At 43.5% G+C, this 25,262-nt stretch overlaps 1 protein-coding gene across 2 annotated transcripts; it reads left to right on the top strand.

The window, feature by feature from the left end:
* TMEM272 (transmembrane protein 272) lies at positions 1 to 23,918 on the top strand. Of its 2 annotated transcripts, XM_040584074.1 has the most exons (5): positions 1 to 75; positions 7,509 to 7,568; positions 14,239 to 14,321; positions 18,646 to 18,755; positions 23,458 to 23,918. In XM_040584074.1, exons 1-5 carry the CDS (start codon positions 18 to 20, stop codon positions 23,462 to 23,464), a joined length of 318 nt encoding a protein of 105 aa, XP_040440008.1. In that variant the 5' UTR covers positions 1 to 17; the 3' UTR covers positions 23,465 to 23,918. The 2 variants fall into 2 exon arrangements, with proteins under 2 accessions (XP_040440008.1, XP_040440007.1); XM_040584073.1 differs by lacking the exon at positions 23,458 to 23,918 and having other exon boundaries at positions 18,646 to 19,225.
* Positions 23,919 to 25,262: the final 1,344 nt, after the last annotated feature.

Consider the following 25,262-nt stretch of genomic DNA (forward strand, 5'->3'; position numbering starts at 1 on the left):
CCAAAAGGCTCTTCACAATGACTGCCGGCCTCGAGAAAGCTTGCCACCGTTGCATATCTAAAATTGCCAGCAATGGTAAGTTCTCTTAGTAATCTCCTTTCCATATTTAAGCAGCTCTGTCGCTAAGCCAGGTATATACAAGAATTAAGATGAAACCAAGTCCCACCTGAATCTTCCACTAAAGTATCCTTTTCTTCCCTCCCTTCTGAGGTATTTTGTTTCCTAGGCAATTTTGGGTGCTGATGGAGCACACAATAGGGACTCTATCCTGACAGCATCTGTCTGCTGCAGTATTTGGATTATAGCAGACCAGTGTAAAATTTCAAACAAACACAGACACCACCACACACCTAAATATAGGCTGCAGGAGACAACCTAAGCAATATAATGTGTTTGTCTCCTGTTTGAAGTGGTACCTTACAGGTAGTCCAGCAGAAGTTTCTGCAGGGAAAACCACCTGGTAAAAAGCAGCACAGCCAGCCTAGGAACAAACTTCCCCAGAAGCAATTCCTGCAAAGCAAAACTGTTGCCAGCCTGTGTGCTGGCATGGAGTATGGTCAGGAATAGCTCTCCCTTCACCTAGAGATATTTGGAGCAGGGTCTTCTTCCCTCTGCTTGCCTGGCCCCTGGCACAATGCCACCGCAGGCACGGGTAGCCCTCCTAAGTGGCCCTGTGTTGTGGGTGGGAAGCATGTTATCTGAATGGAGGTCTTTGGCACGACAGCCTGGGGTCACTCAAGTTCTAAAGCAACTGGTTTGTCTCACCCAGGGTGGAGGATGCAGAGGGGGTGTAACAAGCCACCATCTCCTGGGCTGGGTGAGCAGGCTGGCTCTTTCTCTCCAAGGAGCAATGCAGCACAAGGCTGACCTGGGCTGGGGGCTGTGCAAGCTGCACGGAGAGGCACAGGAAAAATACCCTCACAGGGGTAAGGTTTTGTAAGACCAGCGAAGCACTGTTGTTGGCAGGAGGTTAAAAACCAAGGGGTTTATAGCAGCTTACTCCTGCTGACTGCATCTCCTTTTCACTCCAACTTGCAGGTGCCTTTTGCTTTCATTTCTAGGCAATAGCAATTTCCAATTCCACTCAAATATGAGAAGAACCCCCCTTGACTACTTACTGTAGTATTTCACCCACAGTAATTGCTGCATTTGCCGGTCTAGGGCTGTTACCTTGGGGTCTTTTATATTCCTGCTTTTGGTTCCACTTGAAAGGCTCTCAAAGTTCAGAACAACCTTTTATTAATGATTAAGCCCCGTAACAACTTGCTGCCTTGCAACTTTTCGGAGAAAACCAAGCCAGGAGGACAGCCAGCCCTGGTCAAACTCAGGTGGGATGGCCTGGATTCAAACCAGGCCCACCCACAGGAACCTGGCACAGGCAGGGAAGGAGAGGCGTTTTCCAACCCACCTGTTGGTGCTCATCGTTGCCCCAGAGGAAAGGAGGGCTAGGGAGTGATGAACACGGAGGGGTGCGGAGCATGCAACACTCTCATTACACCCTGATGAGCCCCTGGGAGTGGGACCTAGCTGGTGTGAGCTCCCTCACACCCCACAGAGAGGACATACATGGGGGATCTGGGCCCATTGGTGAATATCACAATAACAAAAGGCAAAAGTGGTATTTTCTCTGATTTTTGTTCCTACCAGTTACAAGCAAAATGTCACTTTCCCTGTTGGTATTAAATTGCCACTAGGGCTTTAATGATTACAGAGAAAATAAGTGATCTTTCTGAATTTTTTTTGAAAGAAAGGGATTAGTTCTGCCTCATCTATGCTCTCTTACACCAGGAGCACCCTCTCAGGTACCCACAAAGTTACCCATGAGTAAGGCAGCTCAGAAATACCGTTTCAGGAAACTCATTATCTTTAGGTTTTCATTACATTTAAGTTCAAAATCAGCTCAGCTTTACCTATGGATCAGCTAGTGCATCCAAAATTGATTTTCTGTTCATTAAAATGCAAAACTTCCTGAAGTGCAGTGACACTTAATTTCACTTTTTCTCATCATCCTGTGTCTATTTTTCAAAGAGCATTTCAGCACAGGGCCATATTTGTACCTATGGTCTCCTGATATTTAAATTACTCTGAATAGTTAACCTACCTATGCAGCATCATCTCAATTCTTTTCATTCTTGGTACAGCAATTTACATTCGGAACATTAGGGCAGCCTTTAATTAACTGACAAAAAAAAAAAAAAAAAGGCTAATCCACTACCCTGGGTCTATTGCAAAGCAAACTGGTGGCTCTTTATGTAATGCTTAAATATTGTTTTAGAAGTACATCTGGAAATTAATCACAAGGGGCCAAATCCAGAACCTAGACCATGGCATAATTGTAGTTCAGTAGCTAGAGGCATGGCTTAAAATTAAGACAAGCCGCTCTACAATATTGCTTAATCCCCAAACCCTAACCTACACCTACGTCTGTATCTACATCTACATCCTCCCCATCTTGAAGGTTCCCAGATTAATGGCACCTCCCTACTCTATACCATTTCTGATGAAAGCAGCATAGCTGGTGTCAGTGCAGGAAACTGGAACTTAAATTTTAGGTGATATGTCACTGACATAGCCTATCATCTGGGTGCCAAAGTACAACTTCACAGTTACACAGCCTTGCCTAAGCAAACAGTGATGGCACGCAGCAAATAGCAGGTGGCCCTGAGCTTGGTTTTGGTCTGCAAGTTGGTTTTATTGTGCTTCCCCTCCCTCCTAGGTGGCTTTGCACTGGGACTGGAGACCTCCACAGGAACGGCTGCTCCTTACACTGAATTCTCCAGCTGCTGAGTATCTAGTTTGGTCAAGGAACTAAAATCACCCCGGGGTGGGATTCCTGTCATTTGTCCAAAGACTATTCCGGCAATATATCTCCTTCTGGTGGCACTTAGCCTCATGGAAAGAGCAATTTTTATTTCTGCTCAAGTTCATCTCATGCCTCTACCTTCATAGCTCTTCGGATCACTCACAGGTCCATTCCTGAGTGCTCCGACGTTGCTGTTATTTTCTCTCATTTGGCCGTTGGCTAGCCAAGCTGAACAGATTTAGTTCTTCTCCCTTCAAAGTTAGTTCATTCAAGTCTTTTCTGCATATTCCATCTGATGCAATGACTGTCAGTCAAAAGCCCAGAAAGACATGCAGTATCTGCAGCTACCAAAGCCATGGGCAGACTCATTCCTGGTCTGTAAAACTTTGACCTTGCTGGAGCTGGTTCCCAGAGAGATCCATCAAGACTTGCTTTGCCACTGCAGCACCCACACATGCTGCATCCTTTCTTTTCTCTGAGTCCCTATCAATACTGCAGGAGATCTGCAGATACTGTGAAGGAATAAATGTGGATGAAAATATCTGCTACCTGTCTGCACTCCAGTCTGTTTCACTACCAGTGCCCACACTGCTGTACATCACACTCTGACACTGCTTGCTGAGCTAGCGCACTACCATCTGCATCTGCTGCAGGGCATGATCAGTCCTGGGACTGGGCCAACCGACCCAAAATTGCTCACATTCAGACTGCTGAGAGTCATCCCCCTTCAGACCATCATTCCCATGGGGCATCAAAGGGAGTACTGTGAGTTTACACCCAGAGTTTTGCTGCTCAGCTTGCTCATGCAGATAAATCCTGGAGTAACTGCAGAATCTGTTTGGAAGCTGATGACATCTCATTTAAAAAAAAAAATACAAAAAAAATCCCTTTTTATCAGGAACCTGACAGACTATAGAACAAACAGCATTTGGGACTGATGGTAATGTACACAACACTTCATTTATTACTGTATTTATTATCAGAGAGCTTGTCACACACTCTACTGAGTAGATTGCACTACAGCAGTATTAGCATACTACCTAAAAGGAGTGGGTAGGTTGAGATTTATACTCATAATTCACTTCTGAAAATCCCGTGAGGATCCTTCTTACCTGAAAAGAAACTTTTCTCTGTCTTCAGATTAAACAGGGACAGCCTGAGCTGATTTGAAACTGCCAAGCGCTTAGAGAAATCTTGGCAGCAAGGTAAAGTCTGAGGAGCCCACAGGTGTCCAACACGGCCTCCAGATGTGTCCCACATCCCCCAAGCCCAGGCTGTGTGCCCTGAGGCTGGGCACAGAACCAGGGGTGGGAACCAGGCAGCGGCAGAGGGAGGCGAGGACATCTGTGGTGCAGGGGCATGGCTATGGAGGATGTAATGGCTCAGGCATCAGGAGGGACCATGACCTACAGCTGTAAGTTTACCAGTGATTCCAAGTTCACTTGCTTCCATGGGGAGACCCTGGCAGGAATAACTCAGCTAAATGGCAGACTTACATTAGCTGACCATCCTGCTGGGCAGGAGAGAGAAAATCTGCACCCACTGATCTAATTTTTGTGACCACAGATTTCAAGGAACGTGCAAGACGTGCAGCCACTTGCTCTCCTTTTCTGCTGTTGTGATCCCAGGCAGGAGCTCTTCCCATTTCCTGGCACACTGGGACTCACTCACCAATGCCTCCCAAAGCAGGACTTCACCAGTGCCCCACCACGAGCTGCCCTGGCGATGCAGAGCAGGGGCTCCTGCCTGATGCCCTGACATCAGCTTCTGAGAGCAGATACCCTTCTGAGCCATGCCCAGGAACACTTCCCTCACCCTGTTGTGATTTTAGAGAACTACCAGCCCTTTTTTGCTACTTTTTCTAGGAATGGGTCCAGGGCCTTCTCTGACCAGCCTGTGAGGTGATACCACTGACTTAAAAATACCACAAGTCCCACATATGAAACTGCACAGATAGCAGCATCCTCTCTGCTGAGCTGTGCTACCCTGCGGCAAATATAATTTTCTTAAGCAATTTGTCTTCAGACCAGAACGGGGCAGCACAACCCAGACAAATCTAGGCAGAGAGTGCATGTGTCCCGGCTGAGCAGCACTGCTGTGAAAAGACCACACAAATTTTGGGGAAAACAGGTTTTAGTGCTGCTAGTGGCATTGAGAGCGGCTGCAGAGCCCTGCCAGTTGTGTAGTCAATTGTTGAGAGTCTCACTTTGTTAAACATGGATCTGGAAGCCTTCCCAGACTATGCATCTGCCCCTCCAATTCGAGACCTAAGAGGCTGTAGCTGAATGGGGAGTTAATGAGTAAATACATTCCCAGGGACTGCTTTGGGAGGGGAATTAATGAACCATTATCTTTTCCTCTTGAGCTCCGGTGGTCCCTACCTCCCATTTCTCCCCTCCAAAATCAAGCTATCGGGTAGTTGCTCGACAGAAGCAAACACGGACACCTGCGTGCCAGATGCGCAGACCCACATATACACAGCCCCCTCCCAAGCCTTTTACAGAGCTTATTGCAGCATCTCTCCCTGGGGCTCAGACAGACCATGTGCTGCACGATTAAGAAATGACATGATGCCTCCTTCTGCTGGGCTCCTGAGTACTTGCCTGTGCAGCAAGGGCAGAAACAGGAGGTGGCTGTGAAACTGCAGGCAGAGGGGTGACGCCGCTCCGAGAGCTGCCTTGTGATGACAGGACTTCTGGCAGCACGAGGCAGTCAACGCAACTCCTGCAGACCTGACCTGCACTCATTTGGATACCAGATAATTGAGGTGCCCAGGGTGTGGGCAGTATTTGTTAGGTGATGTCTGTCCATGGGTGTGTTGGAAGGCCATCTCAGCTACAATACCGTTGCTTCTGAATATGAAAATAATAGTCTAGATAATGTAACAGCAAGAGGACCTACCACAAAATGTGAAAAAGGAGGCTCTAGGCTGAGTTGTTCTAATGAGACACTGTCAACTTTTGAAAGAGCTTAGTCAAGTGTAGGACACTATTCAAGCAGAAGAATTTCTGTACTGTGCAGCATTCAAGAGACAGGAGGGCCTAGGCAAACACGTGTGTGCATGAAAGAGAGACTGGCCGATGGGGAGAGCAGGAGGGGGTGGTACAAAGGGACAGACGTGCTTTCTTCAGCTTGAAATATCTTCAGTCTCTACCAATTCATAGAGATAACAAACATGCTAGTTCTGAGAACGAAAGATGTCTCTCAAGTGCTGAAGTGTAAGATCCTCGTTCTCTGCGGAGAAAACATGAGCAGTGTATGGGGGATGGTGTGTTCCCATCAAAAGTGTCTGCAAGGCAGAAAGCCTGGTGGATCTGCCCTGAATTTTGATGCCACCCCTATGTCCTCTATCTCAGTTTCGCCTTCTGTAAAATAGAGGCAATGATGTTTCCCTTTTTCTCTAAGGCACCCTGAGGGTGATGTTTTGGCAGTGCTGCAGAATTTCCCAGAGTGGCACTGTACGCAGGGTGCTGGCGGTGTCCCTACTCCTGCATGGGGAGGAGGATGCCATGTGCCTTGCAGAGGTTGCAGTTCTCTGGCACGGGGAACTACATGACAAAATTTGCCTGGGGAAGGGCTGGTTCCAAACCTACCCCGAATGCTTGCTCCAAGATTTTTTTTCATAAGCCTCCAAGGAGACATCCTACTCCTTTTATTATCTTCTCAGCCCCTCTGCAGTCTATGTCCACCTCTGCTTACCACCCTTTTGCCTCCTTTAGGCATCTACTTGCAGACTGAGCCATTTGCAGAACCAGTCTCCGGGGACACTTGCCACAGAATGTCCTCATTATGTTCTACTCTCCTTTTGCAGGGCAGTGTTTCACTTTAATAATGCCAAGTGTTCATGATTAGGCACAGAGGTGACAGCTCTGGTAAGACAGGCTGCTCACACTGTTCTTGGCGCTATTGTTTCTCACTTTCTGCAAAGGTAAGCATTCATCCTCTGCAGCATCAGGCTATGCTGGGAAAATATCAGGGTTCAGATACACCAGCAGCTCTCTGGGGAGTAGCTAAGCACCTCAGATCCACTCACCTGTGGGAACAGTCTATGTGCACCCCAAAGAGCATCCTTCCATGCAGCATAAGCTGATCTATCCCAATGACAAGTCCCAGTGCTTGCAGCAGGGCTGCTGCCTTTGTGTTGATGAGCTGAGCTTGATCAGGGAGTTAGACCAGCCAGAAACTATTCACATTTGCAATAAAGACAGTTTATTTAGCTATCAGTGAAAACTAAGTGGAATGGCATTAAAGCTGCTATTTGCTTAGCAAACAGATACGGCTCATCACTTGCCATGGATTAGCTGATGCAAAGTTACTTGTTACTGCACAGTCACCTGGCAGTGTCTCCGAAGCTGATGCAGACTAAGGCAGCAGTGGCTGCGTCCTTGCCCTTGCAATAAGACAGCTAGAAGTAGTAGCAACAAAAGCAGTTTGTGTCTCCCATTGCTTTTCTGCTGATACAAGGACTAACAATGTATAAGATAAAAAATGGAAGCTTGAGCTCTGGGAGAGTGATAAACCACTTGCTGGTCCCATCATCTCAAATGCTGCACCATAAATATGATATTCCCACCCCAACAAGTGCACTACATTCCTTGCTACACAACTTTATAGATAAACAGCATCTGTAAAGCACTGGATGGATTTGCTGGTCTCTAAACTTCAACCAGCCACAATAACACTGTCTTTCTTTTCTCATTCACAGCTTGCTTTATATTTGGGCTCCTCACTTTCCTTGCATTACCACTGTCCATGACTTTTATAGGTAAGTTGACTGCTAAAGCAATTTAAAAATAGGAACTTTCTGGCACTGTGTGGCAGGTTAACACATCTGGTAGGAGAAAGGAGTTAGGAAACTTAAAAGTTTCCAACTGTTGCACCTGTGTATTGGTACCTTGTCTTCAAACTGAATCCCAGCCCATACCGCATGGTGGAGAAGAAGCAGCACTTGAATTCTGACCCTATTTGTCTTAAATACCCCTCCAGTGTGTCTCACCTCAGTACAGGGCTCTGTCTGTGGGAGGAAGCTCAGAATCTGACACATGAGAAGATTTCATTAATCAGGATCCCTCTGTATTAACTGCACTATAAAAATCTCAGGAGCATAGGGCTGGAAAGGAAGAAGAGATGATGTAGGCTGCTATTTCTCCACCTTTTTGAAAGTGAGATCTGCTTTTTGGCTGATCTATCTCTGTATAACCCCCCACAGGCTGGATTTGCAAGTAGCATTTCAAGATCAAATATTTAAGAAAGGAAAAGAAAATCCTTTGAGCTGCAAATTTTATACATTTTTAAACTGCATAAGGTTCTTCTTAAGCGTCACTTTTTCCTCACCATTAACATAGATATTTTTTTTTTTTAACCAACCATTTTCTAACACTTCACTGCTCCCTTTGGGCCTTTCACATCCTCCACATGGGTTGCAACCTCCACTTCAGAAACATCGGTAGAGACACCAGCCCACCGCCGCTCAGACAGGCTCACACGCTCACGGCATCCCTGACAGATGTCTGACTTGTCCTTGCTCAAGGAAATTCCATGGCTTCCCAAGGAGCCTATTTCAGCCTTTTATTGCTCTTACAGACAAAATATTTTTCCCCATATCCAACCTATATCTTCCCTATGGCAAATTAAACAGATTACAGCCTGTCCTATCCACTGTGGTCACAAAGACAGATTGGTCACTGCCCTACTCAACAGAACCTTTGAACTGTTTTTGAAGGCTGCTATTATAACCCCACTCCATCTTCTCTTTTTTTCCCAGAGATCTTAAAAACGTACTTCTTTCATCCTGACCCCACAGTTCACTGTTTCTGTAGCTTTCCCCCCCCGCCCCCCCCCTCATTTTTTTTCTCCCTCCTTTGGCCTCTGGCCAATGTAACTATTTTTCTTCCGTCATAAAAAAAAAAAAAAAAAAAAAAAAAAAAAAAAAAAAGAAAGAACACAGGACTCCAGCTGAGACCTGAGGAATGAGCAGTGCAGAATAATTAGCTCTTCTGTTTAACATGCAGGATTCCTGTAAACACACCTCAAAATAAAAGATGCTCTCTCTGCACCAACTCATTGGCTCCAATTGAGTTTATGGTGCATTGTAAGCCCAGATTTGGCAGTGCTGCTCCCTATCAGACATTTCTCATTTTTTATTTACATTGAAGTTTTCTCTCCTATACAGAGTGTTCAGCTTTATCGTCTGTCATCTCATAGATTTGGGATGTCTTTTTCCAGTGTATCCAGATCACTCTGAATTTTAAGTCCTGTCCTCAAGAGCCCTAACAATCATTCCAGATGGGTGTCCTTGAGAAGCTGTTCACCTTCTGCCTCATTATTCATGAAAGATGGTGCAAATTAACTTTATGTGCAGCTGCTGTGGGCACGATGCATCCCACCTAGATTTGGACGGTATGCATCTGTAACCAAGCTAAGTGCCATGTGATGCCCTTGCAGGCGGTTAAGAGAAATGGGCATTTCTGAGAGTGAAAGTTCCATACCCTCTTTTAGGTGTCTGCATTGAGATGAGATAAGTTTTAAGGAAGAAGGGGGACACCTAGACTGTTGGCACATTACAGCTGGCCAAACCCACAAAAAAGTGTTCAGCTAAAGGTTGGTGCTGCTTCCTTTATCTGCAGCCTTCTGAGTACCAGTGATGACTGTGGTAGGATTCTGATTAGGATGTCCTAATTAGGAATTAGGGAGTTCTAATGAGGGATTAAGAAGCAATTAGGAAGTAGGGAAACGGACTGAACTGTTACATCTCAACATTTAGGCTTTTATGCTTATCCATGACTTAAAATTGCTATTTATCCGTTAAGAGGATTTTCGTTTTAGCTTTTCCCCAGGCTGAATACGCCTGAGCTGTGGAATAGGGGTGGGAAGGTATAATTCAAAGTGTGATATAGCTTGCTTGCATATTGACAACCAACCTTCTGGAAATGAATCCGGGGCTGGAATCTGACCACTTATAAATATAATTTCCTAGGAATATTTCATAATATCTTTAAGATCAGCGAGAAGTGGAAAGTATATAGAGTAAGATACTAGCTTGGAGCTCTGGTATCTCATGCATCAGACATAGAACCCTTTTGTTCCACAACTTACTGAAATTAAGAGATAATGTCACTGTAATATAGTGTTGTCAGAGGATATTGGTTTCCTGCAGCTACATATCTGCAAAGGCATTTTTAGGAAAATGAAATGTCAAGGAAAATGCAGATATTTATTATCCAAGCAAAAGCCTCTGATTTTCTGATAACATTCTGTTACCATGATCTCAGAGAATAACTGATGTGCTGATATGCCCCCAGTTGTTTTGGCTCTTGCTTTTTGTAGAGGAAAAACGTGAGTTATTTTCAAATGTTAGTAAATAAGTTATAATAATATTTGTCCAAAATCAGAGATTAGTAACTGGTAGCCCTGGTAATAATTACACGCTAACATTAGTACACTTTTAAAATTTGGTAGTACTGTAAATCACAATATAAGTCAAGATACATGACAAGGACTCAGCAAATTTTCCAGGCTCCAGACTGGTGACATCATTTAAGCCACAGACTGTTTAGCAGCTTTCTAATTTTTACTGGTAGGGATGATCCCTTTTTTTTTTCACTAAACACTCCAAAAATAGAGAGAGCTATGGAAGGACCTCATAGACATTTATTGAGATTTTTTTTTTTAGTTTCTGGGACAGTGAAGGATTGGTCCCAATAATGCATTCTTGTATGTTGTCCAGACTACCTTTACACACAGTGTTCCCCATGGGTAGCTAAATCACATTTGAAAGCTGATGATGACATAATTTTCTCAATAAGCAGTCTACATTTTCCCCTGTTCAAATTTAACCCAGTACTACCCCTCAAGCTCATATCTACTCCTCCAAATACTTCCTCGACTCTCAAGAGCTCCTCATAGCTGTCTGAAACCTATTCTTATGCTCTGTACCTTTACGTGACAGCCAGTCTTGTTCTTTATCGGTTATGGTTAACATAATCTTTCCTTGCATTTCAGTCCGTCAGCCACCCACTGCTTCTGTTGAGTTTCCTCTGATTTGCTGATACGCTTTCTGATAAAATGGTGTCCAGAATCAATTACTTGGAGATAAATCTTCTGCAGCACCTAGTTCCTAGTGTAAAGCCAACAGTCCAGGGCCCAACTGAGGTCTGTTCTAAGTGATGGCAGCTGCAGTCATCCACTGGGAACAACTGAAAATGGCCTGGCATGTTGTATCCTTTGCCTGATGTTAGAAGAGAAGGTGGGGAGCGGGCACCAGACATCAGATTAGCCTTGCTATACAGCAGCCCTCCTTTGCTATGGGATGCGCTTCAGCCATTTTCGGCTACCTGAGAAGAGCAAAGCAGCTAAATGAGGCCAGTGTTGTATTGGCTTCCATACATCCTGACCCCTCATCTCATGCATAATTGTGAGTCACAAGGGCACTTGGTTATTAGTGATCCGTTGTGGGCCACTGCCCAAAACGGTGTCCTTAGCTCATATCCTGGTCACTTGTGAGTGCTCTTTCCACTTGGCTGGACTTTGCATCCTGCATCCCACTGCAGCATTGTTCTGTGGTAGCCAAGAGGTAAAATGTGCAAGTACCTCTGCTTCCCCAAGACTCCCGTCTCTTTTTTCCCCTGGGCATTGTGCAAGCTGTTGGACACCCTTGCTGTGTCTGATCTTGCAAAGGTTGCTGGTTTATTCATTTGGACTCGTGCTGGTCTGTGCCGTGGTCAGGTGTAGAGGACTGAAGGCAGTAGGTTGATCAGCATCGATAATATGCAGCTGTGGCCTTGCCTCAAAGGCAGTGGGTTGATTGACATGGATGATGTGCTCATTCCACTAAGTAGTTAAATAGCTCTGAGGATTGTAGGAGAGGGGGCTGGATGGAGGAGGAGTGGTAGGGTTTGGCTTCTGGAGGGAGGAGAAACAGCATGGACAGTAGAATCTGACTGAAGGTAAAGCCTTGTTGCAGCCTGATAGCTTGCTTGTGCTGCAACAGTCAGGTTTAATTGCTCTTCGCTATAAACCACAGATTGCTATGGCTTGCAGGGAGCATTGCACCAGAAGCAGAGCTTTGGTCTCTCATGGTCCATATACCCCATCATTAACAGTCAAAGGAAAGCATACCTAGTGCTCATGGGAAAGAAGAGAATGGGAAAAATTGATGCTCTCCTACTAGTTTGGTGTTCCCAAGTAAATCAGGCACGTGCTGCGTGTGAATTGATTGGCACATGATGTGTGTGCCTAGATTTCACTGCAAGAAATGCCAATCCCCATCTGTCAACAGGAGGTCCATATTTCCTATTCACTCGTAGTGCTGTATTTTTTAAGTTATTACTGTATTACCCCATTTCACCTCCTCTTTTGCCATCATATCTGCCTGCAACATTCTCCCAAAACCTACAGAGTACCACTGCTTGTCGTTCAAATCTTTCCCAAGACTGACTGCTGTCATGTTACATATATGAAAGGACTCCATAATAGATCTGTCTGGGAAATAGAATCACAGCTCCATGAAAAAAAATTGGCACGTTTTCTTTTTTTTTTTTTTTTTCCCTCAAACCAAAATCTCAGTAACACACTAGAAATAACAATTACCTAGGTTCCTAAACTGAAATGTATTCTCTGAGATCCCTGGCCAGTTGCTTTTATAGCAGGCTATTATAGGGCCAAAGACTGGAAACCCTGGAAGCTGCTTTCTGAAAATGATGTAATTTGTGACAATTTCCCTGCTGCCCACCCCTGTAAATCTGGGAGTATGAGCGGGTCTCAGTGTTACGCAGTGGCAAAATGAACACAAAATTACAGCATTTCAATAAGGGACAAAAAGGGAGAGAGACCAAATCCATCAAAGTCCAGCCCTTTTCAATTATGAGAAGGCTGGTAATAAATACTTAGCATAGAAGAGTCCACTGGACCCATAGCCCTTATGCACAGCAGGTCACAAAACACTGCCCTGCATCCTACGACTAACGTAAGATCTATAGCAAGCAACCACAATCCAGAACACCTGTATTATGCTATGCAAAGAGCACAGGAGAGGTTCAGGACATCAGCAATGTTCTGGACCAGCAATAGCAGTGGATATGGTGGGCAAATTGACAAGCTGAAGAAGATTATAGCTATAGAAGGCAAAAACAGAAGGCAAAAATCAACTGGTACTTCTTTCCTGATCCCTTCTGCTCAGTGTAGTTTGCAACATGGTGGCAAGACATTCCACCTGAGAGACAGCACTAAGACCAGCACATTGCGTTCGGGATCCTGCAACTAGATAACCCAAATTATTCAGAGAAAAGTCAAAATTTCTCCTTGAAAACTTTTACAACAAGAAGAAAACAGCAAATCCTTTCTGTCCTTTGCAACTGATCAGTCAAAGCTCTGAAACGTGGGATCAATAACAATGAAATTATAGTGTAATGAACAGTTTAGAAATGACTGAGGATGCCACTGGGTAAGAGACTCAGGCAGGGGATTAATCTCATCTAACTTTAGGTATCTACAGCTGCCTGTCTAGATGCCTTGTACAGCCATGGAGATAAAAAGGCATTTTCAGGGCCCAACTCATCTGACCTATTTCAAATGCCTATCTTAGGATGAGATGCATTGAATTTTACAAGTGTCTATTTCTCCCTATTGAATATAGAGTCTAGGAAACTAGTTCAGATGCCTGCATTGCAGAAATCTATATTTGGGCAGATGAGTCTCACTGCCACAGACCTGTACCACAAGCTTCAGTGCCTACTGCCAGCAACATCCTTACACTGCCATACACCCCTTTCCCTGAAACTTACCCAGCTTTCCCTTTCTAGCAGTAGATTTGAGGGTTGCCAGGATCCCTGGCTCCATAACAACCAATGCTTTTAGCCTCCAGCAACCCAAACAGCCTGGAAAGTTGAGCTTCTGTGGTTCCCTATGAGCTGCCTGGGAAGCTAAAATGGTTCCAGGCGCTCCCACAGGCACTGGCTCCTAGGCTTCAAGGCATCTGACTCAGGAACATGCCACGCTCGTGGGAGCTAATGAGCAGGAAAGGCCTGGGAGAAGCTTATCGGAATTCTTTCTTTTCACAAAGAGTTTTGATTTTCAATGAATTTTCTACTGCTGATGAAAATTTCCTGTCCAGCTCAGTCAGCTGTTCATTAAACATAGATGTAGTGGCTGAAGTTAATAACCTCTGTACATGGCTCCCATCAGTAATGCCAGAACAACAGTACTGCTGTTGTTACCTTTGTGGCCTCTCTTCCTTCTGCCTTTTGCTTGTTCATGGCCCTCACTCCTGTAATGGGAGATCCAAACCCCCTTTAATTCAGCCCCCATTTCAACAAATGCTGGATAAAAGTCTTGGATCTAAGCACTACACTTCACTTACAGCATCTTTAGTTTTCACTGTACAGCTTATTCCACTATTTGATCACTTGAGATAACAAACATTCATTTTTGCTGTTCAGGAATGAAGTTTTTGGAAGATTGCCCAGTTCAGCCACTAATTCCATTATATCTGTTGGTGGGTGGCGTGATTGGCAGCTTAAAGGTAATGTGCCTTTTGTGTGTGAAAAATATTTTGTGTGACTAGACTTTGACTTGCTAGTTAAGACATAATGATGGCTCCAGACAGCTATGTGCATGCAGTACTGAAGAGAGCTATTGAGATTGGACTGTGCTTGTTCCAGCACCTAAAGTACCCATCAGCCAAGTGAGATGCTAATGAGTTCAGCATTCAGCATTGTCCCACACATTGTGGTGTGACTTTCTCCTACATCACAGCATCTGTGCTACCATCTCTACCGAGGGAAATGACTACGTAACATGGATGCCTGTGGTAAATGGGGTCTTATTTCCACAAGCAGTCCTCCAATCCTGCCAAACCTTTTCCTTTGTTTTCAGACACACAGGCTGGACAAAAAGTGAAATTATTCTCCTAGTTTTGGGAATACTATAAAACTATAGGTGTTTGTACATAGTCCTTCACAAGTTCAATTTACTCCCACCACCCATGACCTGCCTGGCCAGAAGCAATGACTATGCAGCAGCATAGCTTCCTTCCAGAGGAAATATATCCTTGTATCGCAGCAAGGTTTATGAATCTAGGCACAGCGTTTTCTAAGCACAGCTACCTGTCTTCTAGTGGACTGTGCTCGCTGTATCTTCACTGACCCAGAGCGTGGCTGCTTGACAGGTAGAGACACCCCCATATCTGTGTCACACCCTCATCACTATAAAGCTAGAACTCTGCATTTACTCTAGAGTAAAGGATTGTCTTTTTCTGACAGTCCCTTTGCAGATGGTGTTAACTGTCTGCTAGAGGCTTGTCACAACAGATTGCAGAGATACTTTAGGGCTTCTCAGCAGGATTAAGCAAAACTTTTTTTTTTTTTGCTGTCCCAGTGATGTTCCTATGAAAGGAAGGGAACGGGACAGAGCTGAAGGAAAAACTTTGGAACTGGCACTGGCAGGGCATGAAGGGCTAAGAACAGCAAGTGCTGCTGCTGGAGGAAGCATCTGTACTGGTAGCAGTGGCTGCTCTGGATAGCTAACTGGGGCAGCAGCAAGCTGGTACCCAGCCTACCTTCCTGGTGCCCAGCATTGGCAGAGCAGGCAGGGTAGACCTGATGGGTTGTGGCCTAATGTTTCAGTGCAGGCAGCCTGTCCCTTGAAAGGGAATCTGCCCGTCTCCCATTTGACAGCACTGCATATTGCAGCCAGCAGGTGCTGCAGACAGGAGGTAGCTATGTTTCCTTTTCATTATGTTTCTAGCCCAAAAGAATTGATCTAGGATTGAAAGGTGGGAAAGAATATTCCTCTGCAGGTCTCTGCATCCCCTACACTCTTTCACAGTGGTAAACAAACCACAGTACATCACTGGGACATGGATCCTCCTCCTGAGGACCTTTGGTCAGTAAATAAGTAAATGGAGAAAAAAAGAAAGTGCTTAATCTTGTTATGAGGAATTTGCTATGTTAAAAGTTCTACTGAGAAATGCTTAGCCATTCAATCATACCAGTGGACTTATCTGTATAATCAAAGGTTCATTTAATAATAGTTTAGAAAAGATTAGAGCAGAATCAAAAGGAAATTTTAATGCTAGTGAGTTGAAGCCTACATAAAAAATGTTGACTGTTTCTTAGCAATTTCTGGTTTAAAGTCAGTTTTTCTCACCCTAAATAAGATGGTAAGTGGGTCAGTTAATATTTATGCTGATGCCAAATAATGGCTTGAATTTGGCTTCAGTTGACAGCAGGACTGCCTATTTTGCTGTTTGGCAATACATTTAGTCAGAATTTGATTGGCTTAACTCATGTGTCATCTCACAGTGTAGTCAAATTCGACCTGTCTCAGCTCTGCCCCCTGTTGTGTTCATCAGACTGCACTGACTTCACTGACCTTGAAGTTTGGGGTTTTTTTGCTTGACCTCTGAAAGTTAAAAGGTCAGAGAATGTGTATAGGATGAAGCTTGAATGAACACTGTCCAGTGATGGACATCATGTAACAGCAAGTCATTCTGGCCCACATCTCTTAGATCTGTAGGCTCCTCATCTGTTTCTTTATCACCTTCGGTCTTTTAAAAGGCAATGGTAACCTACAGATGTTCACCAAAGCAACCGAACCATTCTAGAACATCCAGAAAGGCCTGCTGAATTCATGTCATACTCCCCCGTAAATGTATATTCAGCAGTAATTAACAATGTGAGCAAGTTCCAGAATTTGTTTAAATCACAGCTTGGCAAGGCCGTATCCATAAGAATTAAATGCACTTTCCATGAACTGGTAAGATGTAGCTGAGATGCATCAATCACCTGGGAGGTTCCTCTGACTTCCTCAAAACCAGTGCTCACCATTCCCACTGCTAGGCTTGGTGAAGCTTGAGTACAGACAGCTGCCTATGTGTTAAGCCCACCCTAGCAAGCTGCACAGAGCTTCAGTCCAGCCACAGGTCCCTATGTGGAAAACTCAGACCCACTGGCCAGATAAGTTTATCTCCCCTGTGTGTCATGAGCCTGCCTAAAATAAACATTCACCTGAAAAGAAGATGCCCTGCTCGTTTGAGCAAGCCTACCAGTCTGAGTGCTCAGCTGGATGTGAGACATCCAGTGGAAACACCATTTTTTTTGGCCTATGTTGGTGCTGGGACTTTAATCTCTGTTTCTCACAAACTGGTACCAACACCTGGGCTAGAAAAATAGCTGGTTTTCTGAACAAGTATGTAATTGTTTACATATAATTGAATAGTTTTACGGGGAAGAACAAAAGAATCCTCTTCCCAGGATGTCCTGGATCCTCATGCTAAGCATTGCCTGTAGAAAATTGGGCACCCAGACTAACATCTGAACTAAGCCAAACATACACCCAAATGGCTTTTCCTTAGCTGGTGTTCTCACCATTAATCACTGACAAATGGAGAAGGAAGAGTGTAAAACGAGGGGTGCTATTCTACCTCATTTCAAAGAGAAGAGTGAGCACAGAATATAACTTGGAGAGAACACAGCTGAGAACCCCTGCTTGGACAGTATGTCACTCCCCATAGCCACTCAAAAATCCACACTTTTTACCTCTCCATCTGAATTTTATTCCTAGTTGGCCAGGGCAGTTCCTTGCTCAGCTGGTTTCTGAGAGTCCCTTTCCCAAAGACACAGCTCACTGCACGAAGAGCTGCACAGGAACCTAAAAATGGGGATTGTGATAACAATAGCTAGTGTCTTGAGGACTGGGCCAAGTGTTTCAGGTGTAGCAAGAACATAGGTTTCACAATGTTTAGCTCAAATCCTTGTCAGACCCTTTATATACCTCACCTATAAATCTACCAACATTAAGAAACTCATTTGGGAACAGAAATTTGAAAGCTTCTACACACCTACATACAACCTACTTACCTACCTGTAGAGGGATGAAGCTGGGTTAATTATCATTGATAATATACAGCTGTGGGCTGGCTTCAGGGGCGGTGGGTTGGCTGATGTGGATAAGGTGCAGCTGTGGCTGGTTCTGTTAAGGGGTTGGGCAGCCAAGGAAGGGAGAGCAGCTAAGGAAGAGAGAGGAGGGAGAAGCAGAGAGAAGAGCATGCCCTGGATGAGGAGAGACTAGGAGAAGGCAGCAGAGGGACTGGCATGAAGAGTATGCTGGTATGAGATGGTAAAAGACCTTGTTGCAGCTTGATAGTTTGGAGAGTGCTGTGACGCCTACCTACATACTTTGTATTGCCCAGAGTAAGCTAGAAAACTTCTAAGCATTGCTGATGAATCCTACTGCATTTCCCTGTAGACCAGCCCTTCCCCTCCTCACAGTGTCATGGTATTCCACCTATTTCTCTGCTTGTTCTGACTGAAGGCAGGAACGGAGCAATCTGAAAAAATTACATTTAATTGAAGAAAACTTGACAGAATCATTCTGAGTAGCTGAAGCAATTTATTTGGGGTTTAGGTCATAGTCTAGATACTTTCATAGTTTTATTTAAGCTGATTCACCTACACAGCCATGAAAAACAGGAGAGATAAATCCACCCACTACACAGCAGGAACCACTCTACTTAAGTCATATAGCAGTTCCTTTAATCTGCTCTTAGGCCTTCAGCGTAGGAGCTGCTGTCATCTCCCTAAACAATCTGTTCTCATGCCTTTCCATTCTTACCATTGGCGAGTGTTGGGTTTTTTTTTTCCCCCAATGTCTGGCCTAAATCTCACTGGTGTAGGGGAAAACTGCATTATTTTCCAGCAGGATCTGTCTCATTTGTGGGTCCTCAGCTTTCTCTCATGTGTTTTTTCCCACACCCATTTTAATTCGGCCCAAAGGCTGGCCATGGCCAGGTTTTCAGACTTCCCGCAGCCCATTACTTACTGCCTTTTCTCCTCCAATGCCTCCAGGTGACTCTCCTGCTGTACGACTCAACCAGGATGAGGCAGTTGCTTTCCAAGTCTGTTGTGATTGATGATGATGATGACGACGAATATCCCTGGAGGCAGAATGCTCACAAGTACTACATCCATCTAACTCTCAGCCTTTTCCTCTTTCTCTGGTTCATTCTTGGGAACTACTGGGTTTTTTCTGTGTACCTGCCAAATTTCATCCCACCTTTCCATCAGCCCCAGGATTACTGTGACAAAACCCTGTACATTTTTGCCTTTGGTGTTCTCATTATTAGCCATACTGTTCTCTTTCTCCTCATCTTTTGTAGCTGCTGCATATATTGTTTTTCCAGGCAAAGATACTCTTCTGAGGAAGACTAAATGTCACATAAATAAAACCCCAGATGTTTGGGAAAGCATGTACAACAAAGAACAGGCAATAATTCATCCTTGTGTACATCTTTGTTGTACTATATATATGTATGATAGCAGTCAACTGCAAGAGGAAATTGTAAAATACAGTGCCATCTGGAAATTGCTAAGCTGAAATACAGCAAAGTCAATGTAAAACTGCTGCTATGGGTGCCAGGGTACACTCTTGCTAACTTGTACATCCCTTTTTTTAACTCTTGGATATTCTATCTGAAGTAAGCTCTTGCAGATGGCGAACTCCTCTAAACCCAGGTCCCCTTATGTTGTTTCAGCATACTATACCTTTGCCTATAAAAGTAGCCATGTTGTCTTCACTGGATCTGAACATCTCCGTAGCCTTGCTGGGGTGTGCTGCTGTCCCTGTGTTACAGGTGAGGGAGCTGAGACAAAGAGGTAAAGGGCTGTATTCAGACCACCTTGCATGGTGCGTGGACTTTGACAGTAACGTAGATGCTCACTGGAGAGCTATTCAGGCCGCTGTTGGACCAGCCTGTAAGTAGCTATGATTGCAATACAAGCGTGTATAAAAGGCAGCCTGAATACGGCCCCCAGGTCTCTTCTGAACTTATACTAGAAAGCATCTATATGTAACTTTGGTGCTAGACCAGATAGTCTGAATATATCCGTGTTTTTCTGATACATCCAAACTGAGCCAAGGCCACTTTGCAAGTCATCAGCAGAATAAGGAACTGAGCTACAGAGTACCGAACTGATGCTTTACCCAGGGCTCAGCATTCCTCGGTCTGGGGCGACCCTTCAACTTTTTGTAGAGTGGTAATTTGTCAGCACCACAGCAACACAAAGGTGGTTTTCAAACCATTGTGATCAAGTTCATAGAAAAATGATGTTGACATTTTACATATAAATTTTAAGTATAACAAATATAGATGTAAAATATAAAACACGATAATAAGGCATGGGCAGGGATGTGAGAATTTCAGGTGGATGTGTTCGCTACGGCAGTTCTCTGGTTGCGGTGTGAGTGTACGTTTGATTTGTTCACCTTGGTGCTGTACATATGAAAATTTATACTTGAGGCACAGATGTAATGCAAACAGCTTTTAAGTCAACAACAGTGTCAGCTTTAAAAGCACCAGCATGCACAAGAGGCAATTGTTTTGTGACATGATGGAAGAAGCCTGTAACTGGTCCTGGTAGGCTGTTTTTCATGTGTTGATGAATGCAGTGTAAAGTGCTTTTTCTGCTTTCACTTTTATGCGCTTTTGTTAATATGGTCAAAATGGAGGGGCTCCCCTTTATAAAAGCACGAGAGTGGCCCCAGACACAGGAAGAGGATGTGTGTTTTGGGTATTTTTTCTGTCAAAACCCACACAGCTGAAACCTCTGTTTTAGAGAAACCTAAAAGAATTATACAATGCCTGTGGAAGGGTGAGATCTGTAAAAGAACCTCAACAATATGCCATAGCTAAACAGGCTCTGCTCAACCGTCCTTCCCGGGATGAGGCTGAACACACTGTGACATCTGTGGAAACCACCTGTCTTCAACCGCAAACATTTTTCTCAGGGGCTATTGTATTGATAACTAAGGGTGCTTTTGGTCCATAAGGATTTTAATTCAGGTCCTGGCTTTAAAAATTGTTTATTTCCAGTAAACTAATCTTAGAAAGAAGGTAGGATAAAGGGTGAAATAATCCGGTAAGAGGGCCGCATCAGTGTAGCATTCCCCTGCTTTGCAGCAGCCACTCAGGAGAAGTCACAGTCAGGCTGTCCCTGCTCAGAAATCCATGGAATGGGAATTAGTAACACTGCTGGCTGACTTAGGCCATGCATCATTGTATGTAGGGAGATATGACCAGTGGAAATCTTTCCTTTTGTTTGTGGGCTTCAGATTGTGTCTGGGAGAAATCACAGGCTGTGTTTTCCCAAAAGCTGCTCCACCCCGTGCTCTCCACTGCCTTTCTAAGGGTACTAGGCATTTCTGAAACATAACTGCACTGCTTCGATCAGTGGAATGTTAGAATTCCTCCTTCCCACCCCAAATACTCCACTGGCTCAGCACTTGGGCTCCTGGATTTCAGTGTTCAGTTCTAAACTGATCTACGCGATCTTACCCTCAGTGGAAAGCGTCTTTCATTCATTAAGATGCCAAAGCACTTAAGAAACTGCCTATCAGCAGGCATAACTCCATCGCTTACTTGAATGCAACAAAGCAGCTGTTTATTGTTACTCGTGAACTTTACCCAAAATCTTAGAACAGGCATAAAAAAGAAAATTATACTCAGCTGATAATGTAAAAGAGATTTAACAAGAAAGTAGATACACAGGACTCCAGTACAAACTTCCCTTTCTTATAAAACACTGCTAGAATAATTCTTGATCGCAAAGAATTAAAGGCTTATACTCCTGATTAACTCTGAATTGATTCCCACGCCACTGCACATTGCAGCAAGTGATGATGTATGCACTCCTATCTGAGCAAATAGGAGGTGATTCTAGTTCAGCCCGGAGGAGATGTAAGTGAAGTCACATTGCCTTGCATTTTGTGTGCCTCTGTGAACACAGTTACAGCAGCTCAGCAGATGTGCAATGATTTATCAAACTTCAGCCACGCAACAGTAAGCCTGAGGCCTGTGTCTCATTCATGGGAGGTAAGGCTAACTGCTTCTTTACAGTCTACCACGCAAGCTTAATTCTTTAGGTATAGGAACCCAGTGCCTTCATTGACATCGTGGGAAACTTCTGTCAAAACAAAGTGCTGGTGTTTAGTACCTTGTTGGCATAAACCCAGTATGATGGAGAAAGTATTAACAAAGCAAAAGGCATTTGTGAAATAATTTGAAGTTACACAAAGTAAACAAAAAAGCTTTGTTAGGAGAGGAAAATTCCGAATCGATAGTATTTACCTTTACTTGTGTAAATAAGCTATGGCACATGTAAGTGTGAACATCAACACCTCCAAAACTGTTGGAGCCATCAGTTATGTATCCAGAGAGACCTGATGTGCCTTCTGCACTTTCACTGCTACTGTGTCCTTCGGTAGGCAAAAATCATGCAGGTGTGGAGCAGGAACACCTGGTTTTGGGCATATCATTAAGTACAACTGAGTTACAGTGACTTACTAAGTTACCACTCTTCTCCTGACCCACCATCAGCAGTGTAATTTCTCTTGGGTTGCTCCAATGGCTAAATAAAGCACTCGGCTTAAATCCAGAGTAGTTTAATTGAAGGCACTTTATCTCACTTTGGGGTAAGCTAGGAACATATGCATGGGCCACAGCACCTTAACTTGGCAAGCAGCAACGTTTTAAATTGCCACAAACTGATGGTGTCCCAGACATATATGCTCAGTCCCTAGAGAAGTAGGCACATTTCCTCAGAAACAGCTGTGGGGGAATTAAGTCATTACGGCCCAAAGGTCAAATGGCTGAAAATACAATCTACACCTTGTTTTGAAAACTTTTGTTATTTTGCCAGTAGACCAAAATTACAAATTGAAATGTTCTTTTTTCTTTTTCTTTCTTTCTTCCCCCCACCCCCCCCCCAGTAATGTAAATGTGTTCTGCAAACGGAAAAAAAATACACCCTTAAGCTAATTATTATGAACTCAGAAATATATTGACTACAATGCAGGAAACCAGCTGTAACTGTTCCAGTTAAATGCTCTTGCCTTCTTGAGAAACAAAGGTCTATTTCTAGCTTTTAAAGCAAAAAATATACATGATTTCAATGGATTAGGTAGCCTGCTTACTTCTAGTTGTGGGTAGTACAAAAATCTAATAATATAAAGACACAAAGACATTTTTGCATGCACACACAGACTCCAGACATATACATATCATAAATGTAGTGGTAACAACCATGAAATAAATCACCTTATTACATTTTATTGCCTACAGTATATTTCTCCTCCCATTACTCCACCTTCTTCAGCAATGGGCATAATACGCCAAAGCTCTAGGGAGCATCTTCCCACAGCTGTTTTAAAAACTGCAGCCAGACAGGCAAATGCTTTGTTCCTTCATTCCAAATGCTGAACACAGACAGTTCCTACCTGCTGACCCAGAGAGGAAAGATGAACATCAGACATATCACATCTCTTCAGGAGCAGAAACAGGAACCTTGTGCTGTGGGATAAAAGAAGCAGATCTCTCACACAGCACTTGCTCTGAGCTTTATGAGGTCCCAGGACATTAGATTATAAAACTACAAGGTGACTGCAGAAAAAAATAGAGAAGCAGGAGCTATTCTAGCTTATGTCAAAAGCTGTTCTGAATGTGTCAGATCCTGAAATGTGAACAGCTGGTGTAAATGAGCCTAAAAGCTTTGACAGGCACAGGGCTATGAAGATTAAACTGGTGATAACTTGTATACATTGCACAACATTCTAAACCAGATCAGTTATTTTGAATCTTATCTCTGATTATTCATCTTCCCCAGTTTCTAATTGATAGAGATCCTGCATCATGATGAAGACCTATGTATGTTCTACATATGATATGGAAAGGATTGCTCCATCAGGACTGCCATTTGAAATTGTTGCTTCTTGGCTTATGTTTATTGAGGTTACTGTTCACTGCTGCAATACATGAAAGTTCCACAGGTGGTAGCCATACCAGGGAAAAGAAAATGTTTTGAAAGGGTATAACATTAGAGGGAAAATAAAAAAGGCTGACAAGTGCCATGTGATGGTGCGTAGTACAAGAAAACAAAGTACAAGAAAACTGCTAAAAGGAACAAGGTTATATTGCAAGAACAGGTTTTCAAAGAAATTGTATGAAGTTCTGAGAAATCACATATACATGTTTGTAACAGTAAATTTCCACCAGATGTCTCATCTGAATAAAAATGCAGGGAGCAAGATATTGACCAGTGTAAGTGCATGAGCCTATGTGACCGGAGTTTAAAGATTAAGGTACTTTACATTTGGCAGTCATGCTAATTATAATCAACCCTGCTGCAATTTCACTGAGATAAATAGTTATATCAGAGATTGATTTCACCCACAGATTTGAATCTAAGCCATACTGGCTCTTCTGCATGATCTTTAGTACTCAAGCAAAGGGGGAATCTGTGCAGTACAGCAGCTCAAATGTGAGAGATGCTCAGAGATACAAACTGTGGACCTGTAGGCCAACATACATGAAAGCTTTTTTTGACAAGGTCCTCTTGATGTCCATGTGAGTTATGTACCTGCATATCTTAAGGATTTGATTCTCAGACCTTTGCAAAAAACATATTTAGCCTGTCAGTACCAATATGAAATGAGTACCCAGAGCGCAAATAGTGGGGGAAAAAAAAAATTCCACTGTGCACATTTGTTCACAAGTTGCTATAGACAACACCTTTTTATTATTGTTGCTGATTTTGCTCTTTGTATTGCTATTCTACTGCTGCATGGATTTCACATTACTAGTTCATAAATTCTGTTTCTTCTCAGAATCTATCAGAAAGAGTTGCTTCATTATTTTTAATGGACTTTTGAAAAAATCTGTCCAAAGACAGGTGGAATAAAACTTTTAATAAACAAGTCTGGTGGTTACTTGCAGGGGAGGGTTTGGCTCCATAGCTTTATATGAGTAAGTTTTACGCATCTCTGTGGGTTCTGTTACCACAGCACGTGGACTGCTTGCAGACACAAAACTTCAGTCCATTCCTTTGGCATTTGAAGACGACATACAGCAACCATATAAGCTGAGGTGTCTCTGTTGCCCTACTTGTAGATATTTCTTGGTAGATACGTACTACTAGAAGTTATCTGCAATTTGGTAACAACCGTGCTAGAATAATCAATGCTAATAAGGTGTAAGATTTGCAGAAGAATAAGAAAAATAAGATAAAAGAGCGGAGTATAGTAGAACTCACCTGAGTCAGCCAGCCCATGGGCATCCCTGTCCAACATCTGGTAGTAAGAACAGGGTAGAAGAACAGTAAGAAGAGAAACAGCTAGCTGAAGAAAATATTAGTGCAGATAACTGCATTACTGTCACAGGCTAGCAACAAATGTGTCCATTCAGGTATGTTGCCTACTGTAAGGATATAAATATATTTTTTCACTCACGGAAATCATAAAATCGATCTTTTATTAACTAAAAATTTTCAAAGATGAAAATCAGCTATAAAGCTGCTAGTATTTTTAAAACAGTTGTATACTAAAGTATGCATAAATTATCTCCTATACATAGATTAATTAGGTTAGCAGCAGGTTTAGCTGCTGCTCCCAGTGAATTCTTTTCACTTTGGGA

Source organism: Falco naumanni, chromosome 2 (assembly GCF_017639655.2).
Source record: "Falco naumanni isolate bFalNau1 chromosome 2, bFalNau1.pat, whole genome shotgun sequence".
NCBI classification, from domain to species: Eukaryota; Metazoa; Chordata; class Aves; order Falconiformes; family Falconidae; genus Falco; species Falco naumanni.